The sequence below is a fragment of the Rhamphochromis longiceps genome, linkage group LG20, assembly GCF_057381845.1.
Source record: "Rhamphochromis longiceps isolate RC_006_pf linkage group LG20, R_longiceps_female_GT1.1, whole genome shotgun sequence".
In the NCBI taxonomy this organism is placed as follows: Eukaryota; Metazoa; Chordata; class Actinopteri; order Cichliformes; family Cichlidae; genus Rhamphochromis; species Rhamphochromis longiceps.
This window is the reverse complement of record NC_140576.1, coordinates 523,235-549,103: the sequence shown is the minus strand read 5'-3', so window position 1 is coordinate 549,103 and position 25,869 is coordinate 523,235. Positions and strand designations below refer to the sequence as shown.

Sequence of the window (25,869 nt, the reverse complement as noted above, 5' to 3'; positions counted from 1 at the left end):
AATAATAAGATGCTTACTTTATCTGTCTCTAATTTATTGATGAGCACTTGGAACTCAGTGGATCAACATCAACACTATGCACTATTGTCACTCCAAGCTTTTAAAATATTCATTTTAGTATAAAAGGAATAATTAGAGAGTTTATAATACAATGTGCTGCATTTTTCTCTAAATAGAGTGAATTTAACTCACAACAGAAAGGTTTCATATGCATTTAAAGTCAGGCTACACTTTTTAAAATAATGCAGTGTGTTGCTGTAAAAGTTGGCTTTACGTACTTTTTTCTGCAAGACATTTATCTTCCTCTCCTTGACGTCCAGCATGTCCTTCATGTCTCTGATTTCTCCCGTTAGTGTGCTCTTTTCATCAGTCAAGTCCTGCAACTGTTTGGTCTTCTTGGTCAGGAACTGCTCCTTCTCCTCCAGACGCACTCGCAGAGCATCTACCTACAATTAACCAAGACAAGAAGTTAAGTGCAGATAGGCAGGTATAACAAAACTGTAAGGCCAGATCAATAGGGACACCGAAAGCAGCATCTGCACAACACAAACACTAACAGACAAGTAGCAGGAGAGAGAAAAGTGGACACAATCTTCAGACAGGGTGATAGAAACCAGTATGCACCATATCCAGAATTCATACACAGTCAGACAGACAGGCAACCATACAGGTTGAAAGTAATCTGTAAAAAATAGTTTTAAGGCAGACCGTTTGACGATGAGCGAGAGCTGAGTGACTGACAGGCGAATGTAGAGAAAAGAGGAAGCAAAAAAAGATTAAGAAATGTTACACCGTGATTTTTCCCAGTTCTCGGTCAGGTGGCCCACATGTTATTATTCAGCGCTAGAAATGACATTTCTCACATTTACTTGTTGACGTTTGGAAGTAGTAAAAGTTCAACTCTGACCTAATGTCCATGATTTGAACCACTGCGGACTGAAGCAAAGTGTTTGTGAAAGAGAAAGAGCCAGGAGCCTGTCCTGTCGTTTGTTATTGAGAGTGTTGTGTGATTGGGCCGGTGCTGCCATAGATCAGACCGCTCACACGCTTCACACTCACACATAGAAGTTCGACGTGTCTGGCTAAGTGTAGTGAGATGAGAGATAGCTGTGCACGTTCCAGCACTACTTATTGGACTTGACATACGCAACCGACTCCTTGTTTGTTCTTCTGCAATTTCACTTTATTCCCATGTATAATTTCAGGGGTGTTTCATTTGACTTCACGAGGACACACACACACATAGATGAAGGGAAGTAACATGAGGCTTGTTAACAGTCATTACTTGGACACAACGTGAACAGTGTGAAAATAGTTAAAGCAAAAACTCTTTTGCTTTCAAACTTATCTCCCAGGTATTTCACAAGGCACTCACTGTGATTCATAAAGGGAGGACGGGCGTTGGAGCAACTGGAGGTAAGATTTAGTCAGTTAGTTAACTTCCCTTTAGGCAACAGTAACACCTAAATCATTATTCTGATGTATAATAATAGTGTTGCACAAACTGTGTGTATTAAATTAATGGCACACAAGGGTTTCTGATTAGAACTAGAACGACTGCTATTTTGTAATTGTGCAAATGCCGAGAGAAATTTAAAACCACAAGAATTCAAGACAAAACAAATAATATGAGAGCAATCAGAAGAAAAACGTCAATAGCAAAAAAGCAGATATACTAAAGGCACAATTGAAAAGTACAGCTGTGTTGGAGCACAGTTCCTCCCTGCAGATATGTTTATGTACCTGCATGTGTAAAATGAGAGTGCGCCATGCACTCCAGAGACACACAGAGGGGGCCTGTCACTGTGCCATTAGAAGCAGGCCAGGACCCCCAGGTGTAAGATGGCGAAGTATTTATCTCATATTGCTCCTCTGGCAGACAACCAAAGTCTAATACTGAGAACGGCTCTGTCCTCCCAAATTCACATTTACACACAAACGCGCGCACAATAGTGGTGTTATCACCAATCCTTTGCACGTACAGTATACATGCACATACTATGTGTGTGTGTGCATGTTTGCCACTGCATTTATGTGCGTGTGTGAGAGAGCGAGAGACCTCCTCCCCTCCATCTCCACCTGGCAAGGAGCAATTTAGCAAGAATGTAGCAAAGGGGCCTAACAGGAAATCCCTGCTGTCTCACCTGCACTGGCCCACTAAGCTGTGATAGTGCTACACAGACTAATACCCTCTTAAAGCACTCAGCGCTGCGAGACACAGTACATGGAAAAACAGGGAGAGAGTTGGATGATGAGATGCGGAGGGACAAATGAAAGGACAGATAACAGTAAGGGTGAAAGCAAGGGACGTAATAAATGAATGAAGGTGGATAGGGTCCGGCCTGTTGTGGACACAGCATTTGGACTGAGCATGTTAACACCACCGGCATACTGCTGTTTCACTGGCTACCACTCCAACAGCAGGAAATACTGTATGGCTTTATCAGCTGGCACACATGCTGAGATGATAGACGGCTAACTGCACACAGTGATTAACCTCTCTCTTCTCCCTCAATTTCCGCTCCAATGTTCCTTTTCTTCTGCTGCCCTTCTTCCTTGTGTCATCTTTCAAAAACACCTCTCGCTCTCTCTCGCTCTCTTCCCCTGTGGCTACCACCTCTCTTTCAACACTCCATCCCTCCAACCATGCTGCACACTCTCCAGGAGATTTCCTATTGCCATTTAAAGGCAACGGTCCTGCAGCGAGACAGAGTGATGTGTCAGTGTGAGAAATCCCTGAAGTCTTCAAATCAGGTTGTCTTTGGTACAGACCCACATTTCCCCAAGCATAACATTGCAGGTTTGCGCCTTTCAGTGCAGATTTGAGGGAGATGACATGCAACACAGAACTCCTGCTGTCTCCAAGACAACCACGGTATTGATTCTACCTACACGAGCGGACACCAGGGACTATATCCTGTTTTGTAATCGTGATGTTTCTTTAGCAGAAAAGGAGAAAGGTCAGGGAGAGGAGTAGAAAAGCCGCTGCTGTCCAGTCTGGCTTCGTTCAAATCTAAAGGGAACACTGGAGACTGCCCTGAGAAGTTCTGCTGAGTTGATGAATTAAAAACACATCTATATCACCCCACCTTCCTCCAAAAAAACCCACTTAAACTTTCCAGTCCCTCACTCAGCACCCCATAATTAAAAAAAAATATCTTGATATGTTTTCAACATTCTGTGGTTGCAAAACTATTAATTCTTGGCAAACCCCGGATTTTGTTTAAATTAATTCATTCCCAAATTTGTAACTACTCTAACGTGCGCACACATATGTATATTCAACAAATCTCAAGGCACAAAACTGCATCTGTAATTAAATATGCAAACAGCACGCACAAACGCATAAACACACTCTGATTAAATTCCTCCTTCTTGCTTGCAATGACAGCCAAATGTAGGTTCTGGAAATTGGTTAGCGGAGTAAAACAGAGGCTTAAAGAAAACAGTTTCACTGTTTGTCCTCACCTCCCTTTTCCCTGCCTCACATTTCATCATAAAAGTTTTTTTGGCAGGCAAATCTGCAAAGGTATTGGGCCCATCGTCGGCTCTGGGCCGCAATAAACAACACAGGGACTATATGAGCAGACCACAGTCAAAACAGCAGAACCAGAGAGAGTGAAAACCTGTAAGACCACAGCCGAGGTCTGGGGACACACCGACACTTGCGCAGTAACGTTTGCACTCTCACTCACACACTTGGGAGTCCAATATTGCAAATAGAGTCTTAGGTTGATCAGAAAAACATCCGTCATGTTTTCCATTGTCCCAATCTCAGTCTTTAAAAATCTATGACCTTTACAGAAGCTCATATCCAAACCATCAGCTATATTCATTCGTGTGTGTGTGTGTGTGTCTTAAAACAAGTTTGAATGTCACTTGAACTGAAAACACACCATTAAAGCTCTTAAATCCCAAGGAAAGGGTCTGATGAAATGTATCTAATGCCTGAACTAAGATCTTCTTGGCCTGCTGTGGTGCACCACACACAGCTGTGTCAGCTATTCACTTCTCTGGCTGCATCTCTAGCCTTTATAAATACACCACACGGCACCCATTAGATTTAATTTATTCAAAGGCCTGTGCAGTGAAACTAATCATCTCAATTTATGGCCTAATTCAGGTTTGTCAAGCCACTGATGAGCCCAAGTCTGAATTTCATCACTAAAATATTGAAGACAATGCTAGACCACCAAAGTCTCGCATGCTACCTATTATCATCTCTTTGGTGAGATGTACTTTACGCAGCGAGACAAACCAACACATATGATGCAGAAGGAATGAGAATGAATGCAGACAGCTGGATTTAAGCAGCCTGTCGGTGTTTTCATGCTGACTAATATCTGCATTATTAAAGACTGCTGAGAGGTGAACAAAAAACCCACGAGGATATATAGAGAACAGTAACTCACACCGCTGGTATATAAGCACCAGGTTATATGTCTTTTATTTATACAGAGCGGCATCAAGTGATCCATAGTTTCATGTTGATGTAACTGAAGCCTTCAATAGATGTCGGGAGGTTACAAATACTGTAAGAGTAGCCGCCTGAAGACCAAAGGATGTTTTTTGTTTTAATTGTGCATGTTGACGTGCTCAGTGTGTGAGCGTGTGAATAGGGGGGCGTTGTCAGATGGAAGTATGAAGAACTTTACACAGAAAATGTAAACAAGCCTGGACTTCTAGACCCTACACTGTTTATTTACACACAGAAGGCACTTAAAGACCATTTTTATAGTGTTTGGTACTTTTTCCCATGTCCATACAGCTCAAACCGAGGACCACCGGAGTTCGTAGGACTCCTTTTTGGGGTATTTCCTTCTATAGAGGAGGAACTGCCTCAGCACAAGAGGAACTTTGCATGATGTGATGTATTGTGACTGGTCCTGACCAGCGTTATTGTAGTTTTACATCGTTATTTCATTTTAATTATGAAATTACATTTTGTTTTACTAGTGTGTATTCGCTCATTTCAGTTTCGCATATAAGACAAATTTATGGAGAACACAAAAACAACACTTTTGACTCACATCCTGTCTCAATAAATATATGCTGCAGTGCTTCCCTGTGCTTGTTTTGACAACTGATTTGACTAAATGATCAAAGACTAAAATGTAAGATATCTCCCACCCATCCGTCCATCAATACATCCATTTATATATTTTATAACACTTTTTCAGTTCACAGTCATGTGGAGCCTGTCCCAGCTGTCATAGAGCAGGGTAACACCCACCAGGTCAATATTTCACATATACTTTTTATTTTTTATTCTCAAGTACATAATATTGCTTCTGTTAGTTTCTTTAGGGTAACCAAAACATTTTTTACAACTAGTTTAAATTTTATTTTGGTTTTAGTTAACTGCAATAACTTTGTTTTGTACTTAAGTGTGGACTGAATATTTGATAAATGGTGTTACAAGTAGGGATCCTCCTTTTTCCAATTCCAACCCCTCGGCTGTGGTTCATCTGCCAATAACAAATACCCGTTTTAAATGAATAATCTGTATCCCTCACTGGCAGGAAGAGACAGGGGCTTGTTTTTTGTGTGTCTGGAAACTTTTGAATGAACAGAGTCAAACATGATTTTAAGAAACTAACAGAACCCAGTATGAGCTGACTTGCATTACCAGCTGCTTACTGCTTCCGAGTTCCTATAAGAAAAGAACAAATGCTGCGAGGCATGTGCTTCCCAGCACACCTCCCTAATGGGTACCTACACCCAAAAATGTTTGGTCAGAAAGCAGCTACATATGCCTACACAGATAAACAAGTGCATGCATGCAAACAGAAGTTTTCATCTCCACCTGAGCTGGTCATCCCAGACATAACAAGACTGAAGTTGATCTTTACGGAAACGTGGGAAATTCCCTGTCCTAGGGCAAAGGCTGTGTCATTCGAGGGGTGTCATGAAAGCTGAGTTAAGGCAACAGTCAGAGCTCTGATCCGGACTCGTATAATGGACAGATCACCTCAGGGCTGACTCGGGATAATAAGCGGATATAAACTGGCTCACAGCAGGGGCTGCAGGGTGGAGAGTGGGACACTGTCTCATTGAACACCATAACATCTGCTGATAAAACCATGGCAACACAGCTGTGTGCCTAAAGGCTACGAAGGGAACATGGAAAAGCACAGATGTAAAACAAGACCAAAAAAGACAAGGACACACACACACACACACTGACAAAAGGACCTTTGTCAGTGAATGTTTGCTACCAAAGCATGAAAGTCATTAATGTTCATATTGTAACAGTGGATGGTTTCATGACATTGAAAAATATAGGGTCACAGCACAAACTCTCATCGCACGCCGCTGCCTCAAACACTCTTTTGCCCTCCATCCATCATCATTACATCCTGCCAACAAAGACACACAAAACATACACAACACACGTGCGCATGTAGAGGAAGAGCTGCTGCAGGCGTTCCTCCTCATTAACACTTGCTGCTCCTCTGATTATTTTTCCTGATCATTTCCAGCACTGCATGCCAGTTCCTACATCCTGTTTCAAGGGAATCCATTTCCTGTCAAACACTAAGCAGTCACTCTGGCAAACATGTGGAAAATAAATGCTGGTCTGCAGTTCCTACAGTAGGTGCCTGAAATAAGCTTGATTTCTACTTGATCAACGAGTAAATATTAGCTGAGTGTCTCACACACAGTCACAGTCTTGAGTAAATACCAAACTTTGAACTAATAATGAAACCTGAATGCAAGTTAATTCAATGACAACTAAGTATGTTGTCATGGAGATGAAAAAATTGTTGTCAATAGCCTTTTAGCCAAAAATGATATTGTAAAATCAACAGAATTATATCAAGTCTGTCAAACTCACTATGCCACAGTCAGGGGCAGCTGAAACATAACCACAGTTATTGCAACCATGTACAACAGACGTGCATTTCATCGCCTTTGAAGTCGTCTTATCAGTGACTTTGGTGTCTCAAGATAACCATAAAAAAATCACTAACACAGAGACAAACTGCTACCAGTCTGCTACCAGTCTGCAATTAACTGGAGTCAAGTTGGCAATTATGTTTGTGATGCTAAAGCAATTAACTGTGACTAGCAGAAACCTGTTGCCACCTACATACACAGAAATGTACATGAAACAGAAATTCATGTTTAGTACTTATATTCAGAGTCCAGGCAAAAGCTCCCAAATCTGAAATAGAAATCCATTAATTTTTTTGAAAATAGTACCAGTGTTCCTGCATGACGGGGTTTTAACAGCAAATTTATATATATAACCTCAAATAGACACGTCAGGGTTGGTACTTTGTCTTTGTTTGTAAGTTAGGCAGCAGTTATTTACAAAGCTTAGCCAGTCGTTCTGAGAGTGATGGCAGTCATTTAGAGAACTGCTGTCTGGCGACAGGCTGCCTCGTACCAGGTAACCTGCACTATGGAGCGTACAGTGACCACTATTCTATTTCATCTTTCATCTGTATACTATACCAGTTAAAAAATATATAATTTCCTTAAAACGCTTAAAGAGTTTTGAGCAAAGTATAAACCCTAAAGTAAAAGTTGAATTTTGATCATTTAAATGTGCTGGAGGGGGATTAAAAAATGAAACAGACACACCTCCCCTATAAACAGGAGTAAGTAGAGGAGTGGAATATGTCATATTTCATCTAGTTTAATTGTTCTGTTCGGAGACTTTTGTGTTAACAAAGAGCCGACTTACTGTAAGCAAGAGTGAAAACTGCTTTCGGAGTGTATTATTGTGGCGTGGAGTGTTTGTGTAAGTATGTCTTTGTCTGTGTGTGTATTTGGGTATATGTGTGTATGAAACTGGAAGTTAAGTGGTCTTAGCAAAGCAGGGTGACCCTGAGGAAAGAGGAGGTCAGAACAAAAAGAAAGGGGCTTATTGTCTCTGGCTGTCTCTATCACCACCTCACGGCCTTCTGGTTAACCACCTGCTGACTGACTGTAGACCAAGCAAAGCCCACATTACTGTTTCTGTTTATGGGTGTGGATTTTTCTGTTAGGTTTCAAAATAGAAAACAAAAATATGCAGAAAGATTACAAACATTTCCCAAGGACCTTAATACGGAAAAAATGTCACACAAACGAAACCATTCGTGATGAAGCACGTGTCACGTATACTTGGACAGCAATGCTAATGCGTGTGCAGTCGTGCTGCGTGCACACATGTGTCCGTCCACTCATTAGGTCACATTTATCTCATTCGCTGTGTAAACCATTAAATATCTCATCCCCATTCTGACCGCTGTAACTCCACTTTATGGCTTTTCCACAAGGCCTCTGAAGAACTTGCGGGGGCTTTATTTTGGACCGTGCCATGTTTGTTCTGGGGGGCCCGATGCTGCTACTCACACTGAAACCCAAACCACACCGATCTACGAAGACGGGAGCACGCTATTGGGTCTGAGAATGGTGACCATGGTCAGTCGAGTTCAGATGAGATCATACAAAAACTGTCAAGACCTGCTGATTAGTGGTCAGCAAATGGGAATGGAAGTGTTTCCTGTTTACTTAGTCCAATAAGCTCACTGTAAGTTTTAGGGAGCTCATCAAGTTCTTACCTTTGTTTAAACTGTTTTTTCACCCTTTCTCATTCCTAATCTGTTGGTAATGTGGAAATAAGGTGAAATAAGGAGTCGGCAACAAAATGTGATAGCATAGAGACGAAAGCACGAGGGAAAAGAAACTATGAACAGAGGGAGCAAAAGTGAATGAGGCAGAAAGAAAGACAGTAAGCGAGAACACAGCAGGGGGATAGCCCAGGGTGGAGTTTAACCCGGGCCCGACCACATCTTTTCTCCGCCTCACTACCTATATGAACCATCAATCAGCTAGGAGAACAAGGAAAGATCAACACAAATAGTCCAGCAGGGACCACAGCACACCGCTCCATCGAATCACTCACTGACAAAAGCCCATATCCTTAAACATCCATCAAACGGCGCAATTCTCTCACTTTTCACTTCCTCTTGTCGCTCAATCACGTCTTGATTCATTCCCACTTACACTTCTTTTTAATTTTCCTCTTGTTTTCACTATTCATCACTGCCACTACCGTTGATGTTAGCAACTCATCTTTTAGTCATTTCTGTCTTTTACGACTCATTACATTCAACCTCAAAATGAAAACTTCTGACAGACACAGCAAACGCTGGTGATGAAAGAGAACGCAGGATATTTGAGGTCAGATCTGACGAAGCTGAAGTGAAATACCGCAGACGGTGTTCTCTCCAAATACAGATACGTTGCCACATCCCAAAGTATGCATTAAAGGCGTGCTGCTGCTAACACTTCTACTGGCAGTCGGTGAGGAACAAAATATCAAATGTTATATTGCTGTGCAAATTTATGTGCCCGATTAAGACTTAAACTCCAGCTTCATGTCTAGACTTCTCTTTATAGGGTAAGTTGCCCCCAACATGATGCTTACCCAGCGATAAATACAGTCCTGTACAAAAGTCTCATTCTTTATATGTTTCTAGGAAAATGGGAAATAGGTGGAGTGATTTACTGAAATGGGAACATAAACATGGAATAAAGAAGAGTTTGTGCAATTGAAGGTCAATATTTTGTATCACCACCTTCAGTCTTCAACAAAGCGTCTCTTAGGGAAACTTTCCTATAATGGTTTTATAAGTAGCCTTAAAGAATAGTTATCCAGCTTTCTTGAAGGACATTCAAAGCTCTTCTTTGGATGTTGCTGCCTTTTGTTCTGTTCTGTGTCAATATGATCCCACACTGCTTCAATAATGTTGAGATCTGGGCTCTGGGGAAGCCATTGTGTGCTTTGCTATCCAGGTATTGCTTTTACTGCATTGGCAGTGTGTTTGGGATCAATGTCATTTTGAAAAATAAAGCCACTGCCAATCCGACGCTTTCCAGATGGCATTGCATGGTGGATCAAAATCTGATGGCACCTTTCTGCGTTCATAATTCGCTCAGTTTTTCAAGATCCCAACACCTCTGGCTGAAATACTAACTAGGAATGAGTCTCCACTATGTTTTACAGATGGCAGCAGACACTCAGTGTTATACTTCCCTTATGACCTCGGATAATTTGACAGTTTGGATTCATCATCCAGACCCGCTGACATTGATTTTCATCCAGTTCTTGTGTAACCTGGCGTCGCTCAACCTCTCCTCCCTGTAACACTTCCTTCAGACTGGCTCCTTGACAGCCACCTTTCCACTGAGAGCATTTCAGATGAGGCTTTGGCGAACAGTAGCTGGATCGACTGAAGGGCCCGGTGCATCTCCCAGGTCTTGTGTCAAGTTTTTCCTGGATTTCTTTTCATATAACTAAAGGACACGACTTTCAGATACTGTTCATCTGCTATAGATATCGTTTTTTAGCCCAGCCACTTCTTTTTGTTCTCCACTTGACTTAATTTGGGGTTATATAAATAAAATTGAATTGAATTAAACTTGTCCAGTTCCCTCAAATGTTTTAAGAACACATTGCACACCATGATGAGATATGCAAAGGTTTTGGCTAGCAGGTCTTTGAGAATTACCTTGTAGGTGAAAAAATATTATTTTTTATCTTTTGGCATTTGTGTTAGAATCAACAAAAAAATGGGAATACACAATGTGTTTATGCATCTGTCATGTATAGACACAAAAACGGCTTTACCCCTTGAGTCAGGTGCCTTTATGTCCATAGAAAAACTCAGAAAACCTGGAAAGCTATTGCTCAGGAAAACAGTCTGGTTCTCCTAAAGCAAAATCTAAAGAAATGAGGAGTAACTTATTACTATTGCAGAGTGCTGCATGTAAATCAAAGTACAATCATCATAAAAAATTTAAGCCTTATATCTGCAAAAGACATTAATACATGTGACAGTGATGTTAAGAATTCTAATTGATTATGTGTTTCTTAGTAAACTATCAGTTTAATCAAACACTGCTCACACAGAGAAGGCCAAGAAACCATTTGTGTTTAGATTTTATTAAGTACACATCAGTTAGTTGTGCTGCCAAACAGACAGGCACACTCAGTGCAGGGGATTTTGGGAGGGGAACCAGAAGGTCTGCAGTCTTTGCAGTGACAACCATCGAAGAGTCGAGTGTTGTGTTTTGGTTGGATTTAGGTTTGATGGGGGGAAAGAAATGACTTTTTTAAGCCAAATATTTTTGCAAACTAGCTTTCCCCATCAGGAATGAAATTTATTATGCACTTTATTTCTGTCAATTTTCTTATTTTGTCATGATTTGCTTTCATTTTTTGCTTTGCTTAACACAGCCGAGCTTAGAGTCAATAAAACCTGTATTTTAAGGATCATTATTTTGTTTTGGAATGTCGACTCCTATCAGAGAAAACTGACAACACAACTGAAGGGCAGGTCCATCCATCTAACAGATATGTGACAGTTAAATCAAACTAACAATCCCAGCCCGATCTGGCCTCTTTTAAACAAATGTTCATAACATTCAAAACAATCTTCTGACAGAGATCTAAACCTAGTCCAAGAAAGCCCATGGCAGCTGGGGCTTTGGCCTTGTGCTCTGTTGCTGGCTGGTTAAATATGCAGGAAGGTCTCTGATAGGTTACCTGATCTGGTAGAGTATCATTTCAGCCCCGCATTGTCCTGATCAAGGCAGGAAAGACACACATCTACTGTATTAAAGTTTCCACAGACACAGGCAGGCCCAGAATGCTCGCACAAAAGCGTACACACACTATTTTCCACATTTTCCAGTTATCTGGAGACAGATTCAATCACATCCATTACGACGCTGTCCTTAACTTTGATTGACAAATAAAATGCGCTTCCATTTTCTCATTCTGCTGCTCACAGGGCCGCCTCTGTTCAGGGGCCATTCCCATCTGCTTCTAGAGACAAATCTGTGAGGTGAAGCTTCTCCTCGTGTCTCAGAAACCAGTCTTTCTCTTGGGGGAATGTACAACTGTACCAATCAGTGTCATTCATGATGAGACCCACCTGGCACACATGCATGCACACACTCTTGTATATGAGCGTGTGATGTGCCAGAAGTCGTGTGTGAGACAAAAGAAAATAGGTGGCTGAAAGAAAGCTTGAAAGAAAACTGCTGAAGGAAAATGGAAGGAATGAGGTGAGTGGGGGGATCTTGTGGGAATGGCTGCCATCTCTGGCCAAATGATTGACAGGCAGCAGAGGAATGCACGGCCACGCCGGCCCACTAAAGAGCTCTAAATATCTTTACTCATCCTCTGGTTTGCCCACTTAGTCCAGGAAACCTAAGCCATTCCCAAGCAGGGGAAGATGCCACTTCAATAGCAGGAAAAATTACTTGAAACCGGAGATGAGAGTCAAGCAATCAGTCCTGACAGTGTAAGTGTTTCTGTGTGTGTCTGTGTGTGACTGTGTGTTTATGGCAGTCAGGATCTGATGCAGCCCAGAGGCCAGTACTATGAGGTCCCCTCTCATCCAGGACACTTCAGGGTCTCTTGCACTTCTTACCAGGGTATATCGCCATGGTAACTTGTGCCCTAATCTGCCCCAGAGCAGACAGATTAGACATCAGCAGGTATGAAAACACTGCATCATCAGTCCTGCACCTCTGTGCACAGACAGTGGATGGGACTAAAGTTTTTTTAATAGTGTCTAAGTCTTTGCATTTTCCCAGTAAGAAATCATTTTAATTTCATTCCCTGACTTTTTCCCTGTGCGCTGCAAACAACTTTACAACTACTTTGTTGTTCTAAAAGCCTTAATAAGTCATCCTAGGTCAGCCTGGGTCTGAATTCTGTTTTTGTATTCATTCACTAATTGCTCTCAGACCACTAAACACCACCTGCAGCCTAAAGAATAAAAAATAAAACTGTCTCGCCCACATATCATATTAATTTAATGAAATACTCAGTTGTATTCCAGCAGATTCTCCCGTGTCTTAATGTCAAAGCTATGAAGGCAATAAGTCTGTTAACTTACACAGTCTACATTTCTGTCGGATTTCTTTCCTGGCTTCAAATAGGCTGAACTTTATTAATATAGCAGGCTTTTTTCCAGTCGTACTGACCAAAGTGGCTAAAGTGCTCACGCATGCACTACTGTACAGTACTTTTCCTCTCACACACATACTCACACAGCTGTGTTGTTTTCAGGCTTTATTGTCAGTTTAACGCCTTCATATAGTTTTATCTTCCTGTGTAAAACCAGCTGCTCTGCTGCCATCACCACCCCTTTCAAATAAAAGGAACCCTGGTTAACTTAACGAGCTGATAACTAGATTTGTGTGACCACTTAGCCCGGCTGCTGATGTTGGTACAGTGATGCAATCTATGTCAGAAGCATTTGAGGTGATTACATCTTTCCCTGGCGTGCATCTTCAGTTCTGCGTGAGCATTGCATAAGCAGATGTAATTATTTCTACTTTACTATCAGCTTTTCCCACTGAAGTTAAAAATTACACTGACACCGGTCTGCGGCAGTAAAAAGGATCTGTCCAAAATGCAAACAAAGCCAAAGCATCCATGAACCACGGGCTGCAGAACCCCTGTTATTTTGGTGGATTTAGACTGCAGCTGGCATGGTTCTTGTCTTACTTGTTGGTTTTGTGGTGCTCATTTGTGTTTTTATTTCCCGCTTCAGTGTTAGATGTACGTTTCTTGGTTACCTCCTGTTTTATGTTTATTTTTGACTTCCCCACCTTAACTGTTTCCACCTATGCCCTGGTCCCACGTCAGTCGCCTTTCCCAATCAGACCCATGTGTTCCTGAACCACGCATCCCCTGCTTCTTCAGTTTGTGTTTCATTTAGCGTTTGTCACTTTGTAAATGATCAGATTTTCAATAAAAATTCATATGTTGTTTTCATTTTGAATATATTTTGGCAGTATTGGGCACTTAATAGCGATTTGTGAGAAGCTAATATTGCTTGGTCAGGCCCTGTTCTCCTCACACCCATGACTTGTACACGCATACATTTTTTAAAACATGCATTTTCAGTAGAACAAAAAAAAAGAGAAAAATGCACACTTACAAAAACCACCCACTGAAAACCAATTTCTTTTCGTATGATGTATTCAACTAACTACAAGGGCCAAAATTCCTTGCACATGTATGGACAATTAGGCCTAATTTTGGCCCAAATTGCTTCCTGTAATGATGAGTGGACATAGTTAGCAGACCACTCTCAACTGCTGAACACAAAGAGATCTAAAGTATCACTTCCAAGTCTAGAGAGTTATGTAGAAAAATGCTAAATGCTCACCAATCCCCACCTCCCCCCCCCACACACACACACACCTATATCTCACTAAATACAACCCACCTCCATCTCTAACAGCAGTGATAAAATCATTAGAGCCACAGAGTTTAGAACTTCAAACATGACCAAGAAAAAGCTGCCAGCTTTCTTCAGCCCTCTAACTGACCCGCCCACACGCACAAACCCACTGGTGGACTAAAGGAACCACACGCATGGACATTTTTTCCACCCACCTCAGCGGCCGTTAGAGAAACAGAAGGAGAAAGAAACACAAAACAGAAAAAAGCAGGATTTTTTGCACACATACAGTTTCTCTCCTAACAAAGACCATGCAAAGTTACTATTGTATGCACCAATAGATGCACAGTGGTCAGAACGGTGTTTCTTCCAGTCTTTATTACTGCAGTGATCTACAGAGTGTCCGTCTCGTGATGTGTGTATCTTTGAAATTATTTTCCAAGAAGCTGGAAAGCGGTTTAGTGCAGTGTCAGTGTTTGCATGTTTGTGGCTTTACTGGTGTGTGTTTGTATGTCTTTGGATTTTGCTTTTCTCCATGTGTGAATGTGCACACACTGACCTCTGTCTGGAGTGTATTGGCGCGCTGCTCCTTGGCACTGAGCGACTCTTTTAGCACTTCGATGTGCTGCTTGCAGTCCGAGTTCTGATTGGTCAGTGTTTCTAGTTTGGTCTGCAGCGCCTGCATCTCAGACTCCTTCCTGTTCAGCTCCTGCTTCAGCTGCTCTATCTGACAATCACGCAAACACACACACAAACACACAAATAAGGGTCATCAGTGAGATATACTTGATATATACTTGTAGATAAGACATGCATTCAAAAATATGACTTTTCATTTAAACCAATGACACACCAATGATACAGATACACCAGTGTCAGACTAGTGCATATAAAAGAATCTGAATATCATGAAAAGTTTATTTTTTGTAGTTTAATTTAAACAGATCAGCTTTTCACAAAAGCCTTTTTTAGCTCACAGAAACTGAACATCATAAATCCAGCATTTCAAAATTGTTAGAATTTGGAGTTTGATTGAATTCAAAGAGTATACATCTCATGTGTTTCTTAGCCTAGTTCAGTTCCCACAACCACAATCAAGGGGAAGGCTGGTGACTTGAGTGTTGTCCAGAGGCCTGATGACCTATGCTCTCCACAAAGAGGGTAAACCACCGAAGATCATTGCTGAAAGGCAGGCTAGGAAAGTTTTACGCTTAGCCTTAAAAGTACAGAGGGTAGTGATAGCGTAATAATGGAAATTTGACTGGAAGGTAAATGCATGGTAAGAAAAAGGACACAAACAAAGAGAAATCAGAAGATGTCAACTCAAGAACTTGGAGTGGGCTGAGGCTGCTGTCACACTTCTAATAGTGTCTTACCTGGATTGAGGTGAACTAGAACTGGACTGCTACTTTCAGATGAAAGTTAATTTTGTGTTTCATGTTATTATTGTGCTTCATCGGCCAGAAGCCAACCCCAAAATATACACGATGAAGGCTTCCATCACAGCAGCCTGGTCTTCAATAAAACCTTAGCAGTGCCACAAGCTTTTTGCCTCCATGCCAGACTGCTCTGACGCAGCAGTTTGTAGCAAATGAACCAACACTGCAGGAGATGGAATTTTGGAAGTGATTTCTTTAATTGTTGTCAGGAAATGCTTTGGGGATTTCTAATTTTCATGACTTAGAAACCAACAAATTGAGACAAAAACAATGACCTGATATCTTTCACTACACGTGTATTGACCACAGAATATATGAACATGTGCCTTTTTTAATTAAACCACAAAAAATAACTTTTTCATTATATTCAAGTTACCTGAGGTGCACTAGTGTCACTGCAAACTGAGTCTGACCTCCAGAACAAGCATATCGAATACACTATTTTAAAGGCAACAGCAGTCTTAAGCTGCTCTTTAAAATAGAAGTGAGTAATACATACAAACTTACATCCTGTAAACTGTGTCACTGATTAATAAAAAAAGGAAATCTGAAACGTCTCTGATGCTGTGACTCAATTAGGAAAAGCAGAATGTTTTGTTATCCATTTATTGCAATATAAACACGTCAGTTGTGACATATTTTGTGGAGCGATGATGTCCTGGAATCATCATCAGCCCTATATTATCAATCCTCACTTGGAGGAGTCCCAGACCTACTGTGTGCACACACCCCAGCCAAGAGACAAACATTCACAGAGAGACGGAAACAGATTTGTTTTAAGGAAACCCATATAGAACATAACAGAAAACCACAAAGGAAATAAAATGCTCTAACACAGAGTGGTTTCTGTGCTCAGGCTTGCTATGTAGAGAATACTGTCATCTGTCTACTGCTGCCAAAAATGCACAAAGCTGAAGAGAGATTTCTCAAATTGCATGAGCAAGGTTCACTTCATAAAAGGGGGATTCTGACTGGCTCAGCGTCTGGCTGATAGACCTTCAGTCACAGAGACAGCATATGAGAAATCCAGCACTGAGATGAAACGCAGGGGAAAGGAGATCGAAATATGAGGCTATGCAATAAGAGAGATCACTGCGGTGACTGAACACTAAGAAAAACAAGTCAGGAAATGAGAAGTCAGTGCACTAATGATAAAAAGGCATTATAATTAAAATAAGGAGCAGATATTTCAAAGACTATTAAGCTATGAAGAAATAATGAGAGAGGAGAGAGACTAATGAGAGGGGTACTTCTGCTTGTTCTGTGATCCAAGGCTGTTGGGTGGGGAGGAAGGTGGGAGCTGGTCTGATGGAAGACACACATGGTGACAAGGCCTGCTCCTACAAAGACAAGAAAACAGCAAGCCACTAAAATGCAGCACAAGCTGTGTGCCCAGCCACTCTACTTCACACACTGCACTCCTCAACCACACAGCCTTGGCTTGCGAAAGGGTAAGCAAATTTACCTGCTCCAGCTCTCGCGTACCCTCTAACACGTGTTCGCATTCTCCAAAGCCATTTTTGCAGTGTTTGAGCAGATCAAAGTCCAGAGGAGAAACCAGAGAGGACAGCGATGCCGCCCTCTCTGGTTTCTCTTATCGCAGTCCCACCTCAACACCAGTCACCAACACCGCTGATAGACCCGGACCCTAAACACTACCAGCATGTAGAATGAATCGGTGCATATCCATGTGCGTGGCGACTTGCTGTGTTTCTCTGTGACTGTACGAAGAAAGACGAGCCACGGGAGAACGAGCCGGGGGCCATCGCTGTGATGTATATCACCCCGGGTCGGTATGGGTGAAGAGAGAGCTCTTTCCTCTGTTCCTCTGCCGTTGTAAGCTCACATTCATCTGTCAGGGCCCCATTCATAAAAACATCTCTTTTATGATTGCATCAGGAACTTCCCCGATGCAATGACAAATGAGCCCTACAATGAGCACCATTAATGAACCAAATGGAGCGCAACTCATGGGCCTCAACCGTCATGAGCACTTGTCTTGATACTCAGTGAAACCTGAAACTACATTTTTAACAGGGTTTGGATACATACAGCATGCGTGTGTGCACGTTCATATATGTGCATGTCATCTGTGCGGCTTTAGACACATTTGTGCGTTGATGAATAAACCAGTATACGGCCTGGGATAAAAGATTCTTAGTCAGGAAACCGACACAGCGCACTGTTAACTGATCGTTCCTGACAGGAGGGTTGTATAATGCTTAGTGATCACACTGAAGTCCAGGGCAAATAAGCAAGTACTGCTTTTCACTACTCACAACCTGGCTTTAAATATCAAATAAGAAATACATACACATGTAGGAGTTCTTGGCACCCATGCAACATGAGAGGCTTAGTGCGAATGCAGCTAAAACACACAATACAAAATACAGATTCATGCAGTTTGCCAGTTAAGATTTTTCCACATTCATCTTGTTTCCCCATAAACAAGCAATGGCAACATGCAACATGCAACAGTTTCTGGCCTTCTGGCTATTTATACTTGAGACAAACATGCACGTCCCGGATCACGCGGCGTGGAGTCATCTCAGGTGGCATGCAAAGATATTCTACCTTAGTCTTCATGAATTTAGAATGGCTCTTGTAGACCTCCACCTGCTTGAGCTCATCCTGCCTCTCATCAGAGTGCAGCAGGCCGCTGGTCTTTAGCATCTGGACTTCATCCTCTAAGTCTCTGATGTTCCTCTCCAGGGAAGAGATCTTGGTGTCCTGCACCAGCAACAGTAGGCAGGCAAACAGTCAGCAAAGACCTGGCCAAGAATATTAAGCTGTGGGGCTAAAAGATAGATTACCTAGCGCGTGCATTAGTAGACAGTTAGCGCTCTACAGATACATTAAAAATGTGATTGATAGAATATCACTTGGTTGACATATCTCTCTACCAGCATCTGTCTGTGTAAACATATTTCTAGTATGTTTGAGTCAACATATTAATCTAAATCACACAGAGATTTCATATAAACCAAGTCAGTGCATTTACACAAATCCTCCCATATATAAATGTAATGTACAGTCCTATGTCTGAGTAAAATGTCTGGAAAAGAAGGGGAAATATTTTGGCAGACATTGGTGTACAGCCAAGATATTATTCATCTGCAGAGCCTATGAGGGAATAAAAGGGTCTGTCATGGACAGGTCCTGAGGTTGTTTAGTTGCATAGTTTCAAACATACATTAAATGCAAAACCTTGGAAAAGAAGAGAAAGGTAATTTAATAAGTGGAAGCAGATTGCATGTTGCCATCAGCAGAAACCATAGGCAACATGTAAGCATCTGACCTCTATTACATCCTATGACATCAGCCTTGCCTAGCACATGGTGCTGCATAAAAGTGCACACAAAAGACCAAGGAGAAATGCATAAAGCATATGCATATACAAAACACACACGCACAGAAAGAGTCTATGCAAGGATGCAAACTTTCAACATGTACCCAGAAAAAGTCAAGGTAAGGCACTCAGACAGTGATGGGAGTCCTCCTGCCGCATCCAGTTCACACACATAAAACCATAGAGACAAACACGTCTATAAAAATGTCTGATTTTGATCTGTTTCTCCTGCACAACAGAGGGGGAGGAAGCAAAATGCATATTTTAGCATATAAAACATTCATTAGAACTACATAAAAGCTGGATCTTAAAACCACTGACATAAAGTTTTATGGGACATCCAAGTTGCATTTCAACTGAATTCATGGTATTGAAAGCTAGAAACAGAAATACTGTATGAGTGTTGAGCTCACAGCAAGACCAAAAGGTGTCGACTCAGTACTGTACCTGCCAGATAACATCGGGATCAAAACAAAAAGGGGGGGTGGTCGCCTGTAATTACAAAGTGGACACATCCAACACTTAGACGAAGCAACACACACACTGAAACTAATTTGTGGACACTACATGTCACCGCTGATTACAGCAACAGCAACACAGGGTAGTTTAACAAAGCAATCACGCATTACTAACAACGCTAGAGATGACTTTCTTTTGTTCTTACTCTCCCCTACAATACGTCAAAGCCTCCTGGCAACTGTGTTTGTCTGCCCGTTTCTAATGAATTCAGTCAGATTTAATTTAGACCCTTTCTCGCCTTAAAAACACCGCGAGGCACCGTGAGCTAGCACATGTGCAGTCTGTTAATAGGCAGACAAATCACAGAGTATGTGTGAAAAATAACTGTGGTTTTGCTGTAAAGGATCCACTTTTAAAGCAAGTGTTTGCTGAATGAACAATAAATGTGTGTGCGTGGGTGTGCACATGGACACATGTGGAGGCAACTGCATTTTTTCACAGCACTGACAACTTCAAAGGGCTGCGATGAGAGTGAAAGCTTCCATATGTGACATTTGAAACAAATTGAATAAGTGCTCAACTCCGCATGTGCCAATAATGGACTTTACTTGGGCATGGCTGCCATGCAGATGCAAGGTAACTATAACATAAAGTTCTCCAGACTGTTTCTTCATGTTCATCTTTGCTATATAGAGAGATCCGCTGCTGTTACGCGCATTCTAGGTGTACTTAAAATGATGTTTTGAACATACAAATGCAAGAGCAAATAACACTGCTGAAATAAAATGGTGACATTAGCTGGATTAAAAAAAAACTGTTTCATATTTATGATAAACGGCCAAAAACTCAGACATATATGAATTTCAGATAAACCTATTGCACCAGTACACACACTCCAGCACATTATTACTTAAAACAGCTCTTGCTGTGAGAGTAACTCTTAGTCCTACCTTCATATCAATGACAGTCTGCAGAGCCCTGGTTTTGGCCGGATCGGCCTGGAGCTGGTTTCGGCGATGAAGCTCCTGGGGAGGGACCCGGTAAAAATAAGCCTGACGGCTCATCATCTTTAACACTTTCTAAGAGCGTCAGAGCTACTTCAAAAGGCACACCGATCAGTGTCACCAGTTTTATCTCTCCTACATTGTCCTTATATCATCTTTTGTTATGTAACATTACATTATCCACTTCTCTGTCTCGAATTTTGCAAAACAAAACAAAGTTCATCTATGGTCAGCTGGTGCCCGATCTGAAGCTCTCCCTTTTTCCATCTCCAGCAGCAGGTGTCTATTTTCTCTGCCCTCTCTTCTTCTGTCTTCTTTTTCTGTCTCGGTTTGCTAGCAGGTACCTGACACACTTAGCGTTAGGTCATTTGAATCTGCCTCTATCCTGCTTTCAGCCTCAATCTTTCGATTTCTTATCTCTCACTTGTTCTCTGGTTCTCTCTCGCAGATGTCTCTGGCATGCTAAAGCTCTTGCTTAGCAACACTTTCTGCCAGCACATGCGCTAAGCTTTTTATATCAATAATTAATGGTAGCTCTGACCTACAGCTATGCCTACACAAAAAGCACACAAGCTAACAGACACACACATTCCTACACATTAAAGTTACTGTTAGAAAATGGCCCCACACTTCTCTACCATCACTGAAGCTTAGCTTTAAATTGCCTCGCCACTACCCGAGCATCCACGAGTTTAACATCTCATTTCTGTGCAGGTACATGTGTCTAACAAAGATGCCATACAAAGACGTGCCTGCCTAAATTCATTGAAACACTACTTCACAAGGACATTGCTGTGAGCAGTGTTGTTTTTAAGAAATGCAGTTTTGCACCCACAGAGTCAAACATGTTTACAACACGACCGCCCAGCACAACCAGTCTGATCTTCTCGCCACCAAGCGGCTTGACCAGAGCACGGAGAGGATCAGTTTTGGTAATGAGGGAGTGGCCCTTGCTTAAAGGGGCACCTCTGTGATACTGTGCTTTCAATCCTCCACAAACATTTGATTTTAAGGAACCGCAGAGCACCACTGTCGTCTTTATAGAGAACTCAATGTATAAGATGTTTGTGCGGGACTGGAAACTGCTACAGTAAACTAATGAATGACAAAGGTGATCTATAGAGTGAATCCACACATGTATTTTAATAATAATCTAACCACAAAAAGCACATGCTCAGTGAATTCACCATTCAAAAGTTACCTCTAATATTACACTAACAGGACAGAAAATGCTTAAAACATTATAAAGTGTTTTATTTTGTTATAACTTTGCATCACTGTTCATGCATAAATGTACACACCAAAGCCTAAAACTGAGAAGACTGAATGCACTGAAACAGCTCATCATGCCATGAAGCATAACAATCATAAATAAGCAACAGGTTGTCAGTTCTGCCAGTGAGTGGAAATGACAGCAGACAAGGACCTTATCCACTTGTCCGTGTCAGTTGTGGATAAGGAGGGATTACTGCTGTCAGAGTGTAACAGAGTTAGAAAATAGCTTAATGAATTTCCTCAAAATTGATGTGCTTTGTGAATAGTTGGAGCCACCTGGTGGACAAACACAGCAACTGCAACTGTTAAGGTTCCAAATTGCTGCACAGCGCATGCCTCAGCAAAGGAAAAAAACTCCCAAGCTGGTGGTAGGTGCTAGTGAGCGATACTGTTGTCAATTTTGTAATTGTATTAATGAAAACACCCTCATAGTGGTAATTGTCAACATGTATTTTGATTGTAAGCAGTACTAGCATGTATCCCGAAAGTTACAGGCATTTTGATGCATGGGTAGTAACTTTATTCACGAGTAGCATTTTTAGTTAGCATGCTAAGCTAATACTCGTTAGCTAGTCGGGTGCTTTTTGACTTGCACTCAGCTCTAATGCTTCTCTATGAGATTGTGATTGTTCTAATTCTTTTTAACAGAACTGAATGTTGCAGTTGCTTTGCAGATTGTTAATGAAGACTGTGTGCTGTTTTCTTTGTACCAGGTAGGCGCTGTTAAGTATAAGTTTTAATTGATGCTGTTGTAGAGGGAAAAAAAATGATGAACAATGATGATTGTTTTATAATAGAAAAGCTGTTTTTATATGTTATTGTTGTTGTTGGTTAGGAAAAAGGAGAAAAATAAATAAATAATATTGCTACTATACGATCACAAGTTTGGTTTCAGCTAGAACTTTTAAAATAAAGATTTTGTTGATGTTGTGTTGTATAAATATATCTTAGTCATTTGTTAAGTGTTATGTTTGGAAAAGGAAAAAGGAAAAAAACTCCCAAGCTGGTGAACTGAATGTTGCAGTTGCTTTGCAGATTGTTAATGAAGACTGTGTGCTGTTTTCTTTGTACCAGTTGCCAGAATAAAGAGGGAGCCCAGAGTAAGGGCAAGTCCAGCGTTGCAGTGCCGTCCTTTCTACATGGGCATATCACACCACTTGCACAATAGACTCTCAGAACAGCAACAGCTACATTGGTGCCGTGACTCTGTGATTTGAGATCAACTTGATGCAGATCTCCAACCCAGGTTGCAGTGTATTGTGCTTAAAGATTCATCCTTTGCTCGTCTTGGACTGTGAATTACGTTGAGGTACTGGACTGTTTGTTCTTTGATTTGATGGGACTCTCTCCGGACTGCTTGTGCTGACACCTGCAACTCTGAATATTTGTTATTGTCTACGTTTTGTTTTGTTTTTCTTGCTTTTCCTTTTTTTTTCTGTTTATATGCTAATATGGCAAGCAAATTCCAGCTGAGTGATATATGTGAAAATGTTCTCTCCTCTGTTGGGCGGGGTAGAGGTGCAGCACGTGCTCATTTACTGTCACATGGGTCAGTTGGGAGGGATGAGGGAGCTTCACCTGTGTTGCCTGGGAGGGTTGGAGCCTTTGGGTCGGATTTAGATCCGGATGAGTCTCCCGTGGGGCAATTTCTGTGGGGCGAAGCACGTCACTCCACTCCCGGTGATGGGAATGACACATTAAACCAGTTTAGTGACATGATCTTTCAACTTGGTTCACAGATAGGTGAATCTATTGCGGCCAGACTTATGTCTAGTGGAGCTGTTGGTGATGTCGACCGAAATAATGCTCACTCACATAACCAGACTTCACATTCGGGTGGCGATACGAATACACCTAGTGAAAACACTCAATTCAGTGTTATTGTAAAATCCGACAGGGAACCTGTCATTTTCAGGGGTGATGGTACAGACAAGTACACAGTGACTGAATGGGTTGAGTTGATGAAATCATACATCAGGAAGCAGAGTCTTGATGTGTCGTTGCAGACAGAGGAGGTGATGGGGAGGCTAATGGGGAAGGCCAGGGATGTAGTTAAGATAGGCTTGAGAAGTGATCCTGCGCTTATTACTTCCTGCGCCCCTGATGTCATATTCAACATGCTGATAAGGTACTTCAGCAGCACTTCCTCTTGCCTACCCCTGCAGGACTTCTACTCAACTCTGCCTTCTCACAGGGAGAATCCTGTTGATTACTGGATACGCCTCAACAAGGCTGCTGATATGGCTGAGGAAGGTTTGAAGCGTCAAGGCAGGCGAATGGAGGACATTGGTGGTGAGATCGCTAAAATGTTTGTGAAACACTGCCCAGATCCTGAGCTCGCATCTGTGTTTAAGTACAAACAGATACATGAGTGGACGTGCAAGGAGATTCAGGAGAGGATAGATGAGTATAGGCGCGAGAGGGTGTCTTCTGTGAGAGTGCGCGTGGTTGAGGCCCATGCAGCAGCGCTAATTCGTGATGACACGCGTGTTGAGCTCTTGAATAACGATGACAGGAAGTCTTCTGGTGTTGACGCGCTTCCTACGTCACCCCCGTCACCTGGGGTAGGACCCTCCGTCTCACCCTCTCCTCTCTTGTCCCAGACGCAGCAGATGTTTCTTGCTCCAAGCTGTCCCATTGTTCCTCCTCTATTGTCACAGGATGGGGAACGGAATCCGACGACCTCAACTCAGAATAGATGCCAGACTATTCCCCTGCATTACCAGAAGCAGTCTGCCCTCCCTGCTCCTGAGCAGCAGTTCCCCCACAGTCAGCAGCCCAGCGACAATGCTGTGCTTGGTGAGATGATGTCGATGCTCAGGGAGCTGTTGAATAAAGCGAAGGCTGGGGATGGACATTCCCCCTCACGGCAGGGTGGCAGACGAGTACAGAATCGGGCCCCTTTGTTCAATGGCAGGAGCTGTCAGGTCTGTAATAAGGAGGACCACACTACACAGTCCCATTGCCGCTTTGCCCGACTCTGTTTCACATGCTTTCAGCCCGGTCACACACGTCGCTCGTGTGCCAATGGGGCCTCTACGGGTGACAATGCCCAGGGAAACTAGACGACCTGTGCTTTGAGGGAGGCTGTACAGGTCATGAAGAACACTCCCACACACATGATGCAGCAGAACTGTATGACAATGTAAAGGCAAGTCATCCCTTGGTGCTATGTTGGATAGTGGTTCAATGGCCTGTTCTTTGAGTGAAGTAGCGCTGCAGAGGCTTGCTGCTGCTGGTGCTATTGATTTGAGAAATCAGGGGGCACCCACTGTTGTTTTTGTTGGCTGTGGTGGTGTACGAGTGAAGCCTAAATCAGTGGTGGAGCTTGACATGGAAGTGTATGGGTGTCGTATCTTGGTTCCAACCTTTGTTGTTGAGAATCAACAAGATGACTTAATAGTTGGCTCGAATGTCATCAGACATTTAATCCGTCAGTTCAAGAAAGATGCAAGCTACTGGGAGGCAGTTTCGATGTCGCGTTCAGGGCATCAGGAACTTGAACAGTTCCTCTCTCTGCTTGCTGGCCTGGAACGCTGGTCTGGTACTGAGATACCAGACAAAGTGGGCACAGTCAGGTGCAACAGGGCTGTCACCCTGCCAGGTAACAGTGAGTTTCTTGTATGGGGGAAACTTCCGAAAGATGTTAAGATATCTCCCGGCTCTACTGTAGTTACTGAGCCAACCACCTCTCGCTCTGCACCCAGGGGCATCATGGTCGCTAGAGTGGTGACTCCTCTCTGGGGAGACAGGTGGGTCCCACTCAAGCTCCTTAATGTCACAGACAACCCTGTTATTCTGCGGAGGAATGCCAAGCTTGCTGATGTCTACACCTGCCTTGCATTGGAGGATATGGAGGTTCCAGAGCTCAGTCAACAGTCTACTCGTACAGAGCCCACTGGGACATCTGTACCCACAGTGGATGTTGGTACTGTACAGGAGAGGCTGGACCGTGTTGGCCTGGGTGACCTGGACCTGAAATCCTGTGATGTGTCATCGGACTGGCAAGAAAAGTTGGCTGACCTTGTGGTCAATTATCAAGATGTCTTTTCTCGCCATCATCTGGACTGTGGTGAGGCTAAGGGCTTTGTACACAGGATTCGACTGACAGATGACAGGCCATTTCGTCTCCCCTACAG

General features: G+C 42.4%; 2 protein-coding genes across 2 annotated transcripts in view; one reads left to right on the top strand and one right to left on the bottom strand.

The window, feature by feature from the left end:
• LOC146644518 (ERC protein 2) overlaps positions 1-25,869 on the bottom strand; it is a 169,770-nt gene that overhangs the window by 128,723 nt on the left and 15,178 nt on the right. The window contains exons 4-6 of the mRNA XM_085393471.1: positions 18,218-18,373; positions 14,764-14,931; positions 279-446 (exon numbers count right to left, since the gene is read on the bottom strand). Coding sequence (XP_085249597.1) covers positions 279-446; positions 14,764-14,931; positions 18,218-18,373 — 492 coding nt within the window. The remainder of the gene's footprint in view (positions 1-278; positions 447-14,763; positions 14,932-18,217; positions 18,374-25,869) is intronic.
• Positions 21,943-24,795, top strand: LOC146644520 (uncharacterized). The gene is made up of 2 exons (XM_085393469.1): positions 21,943-22,443; positions 22,805-24,795. Exon 2 carries the CDS (start codon positions 23,182-23,184, stop codon positions 24,793-24,795), a length of 1,614 nt encoding a protein of 537 aa, XP_085249595.1. The 5' UTR covers positions 21,943-22,443; positions 22,805-23,181.

Excerpts from the sequence above, each read along its gene's own strand:
- LOC146644520 (XM_085393469.1), top strand. The coding sequence starts at position 23,182 with ATGGCAAGCAAATTCCAGCTGAGTGATATATGTGAAAATGTTCTCTCC.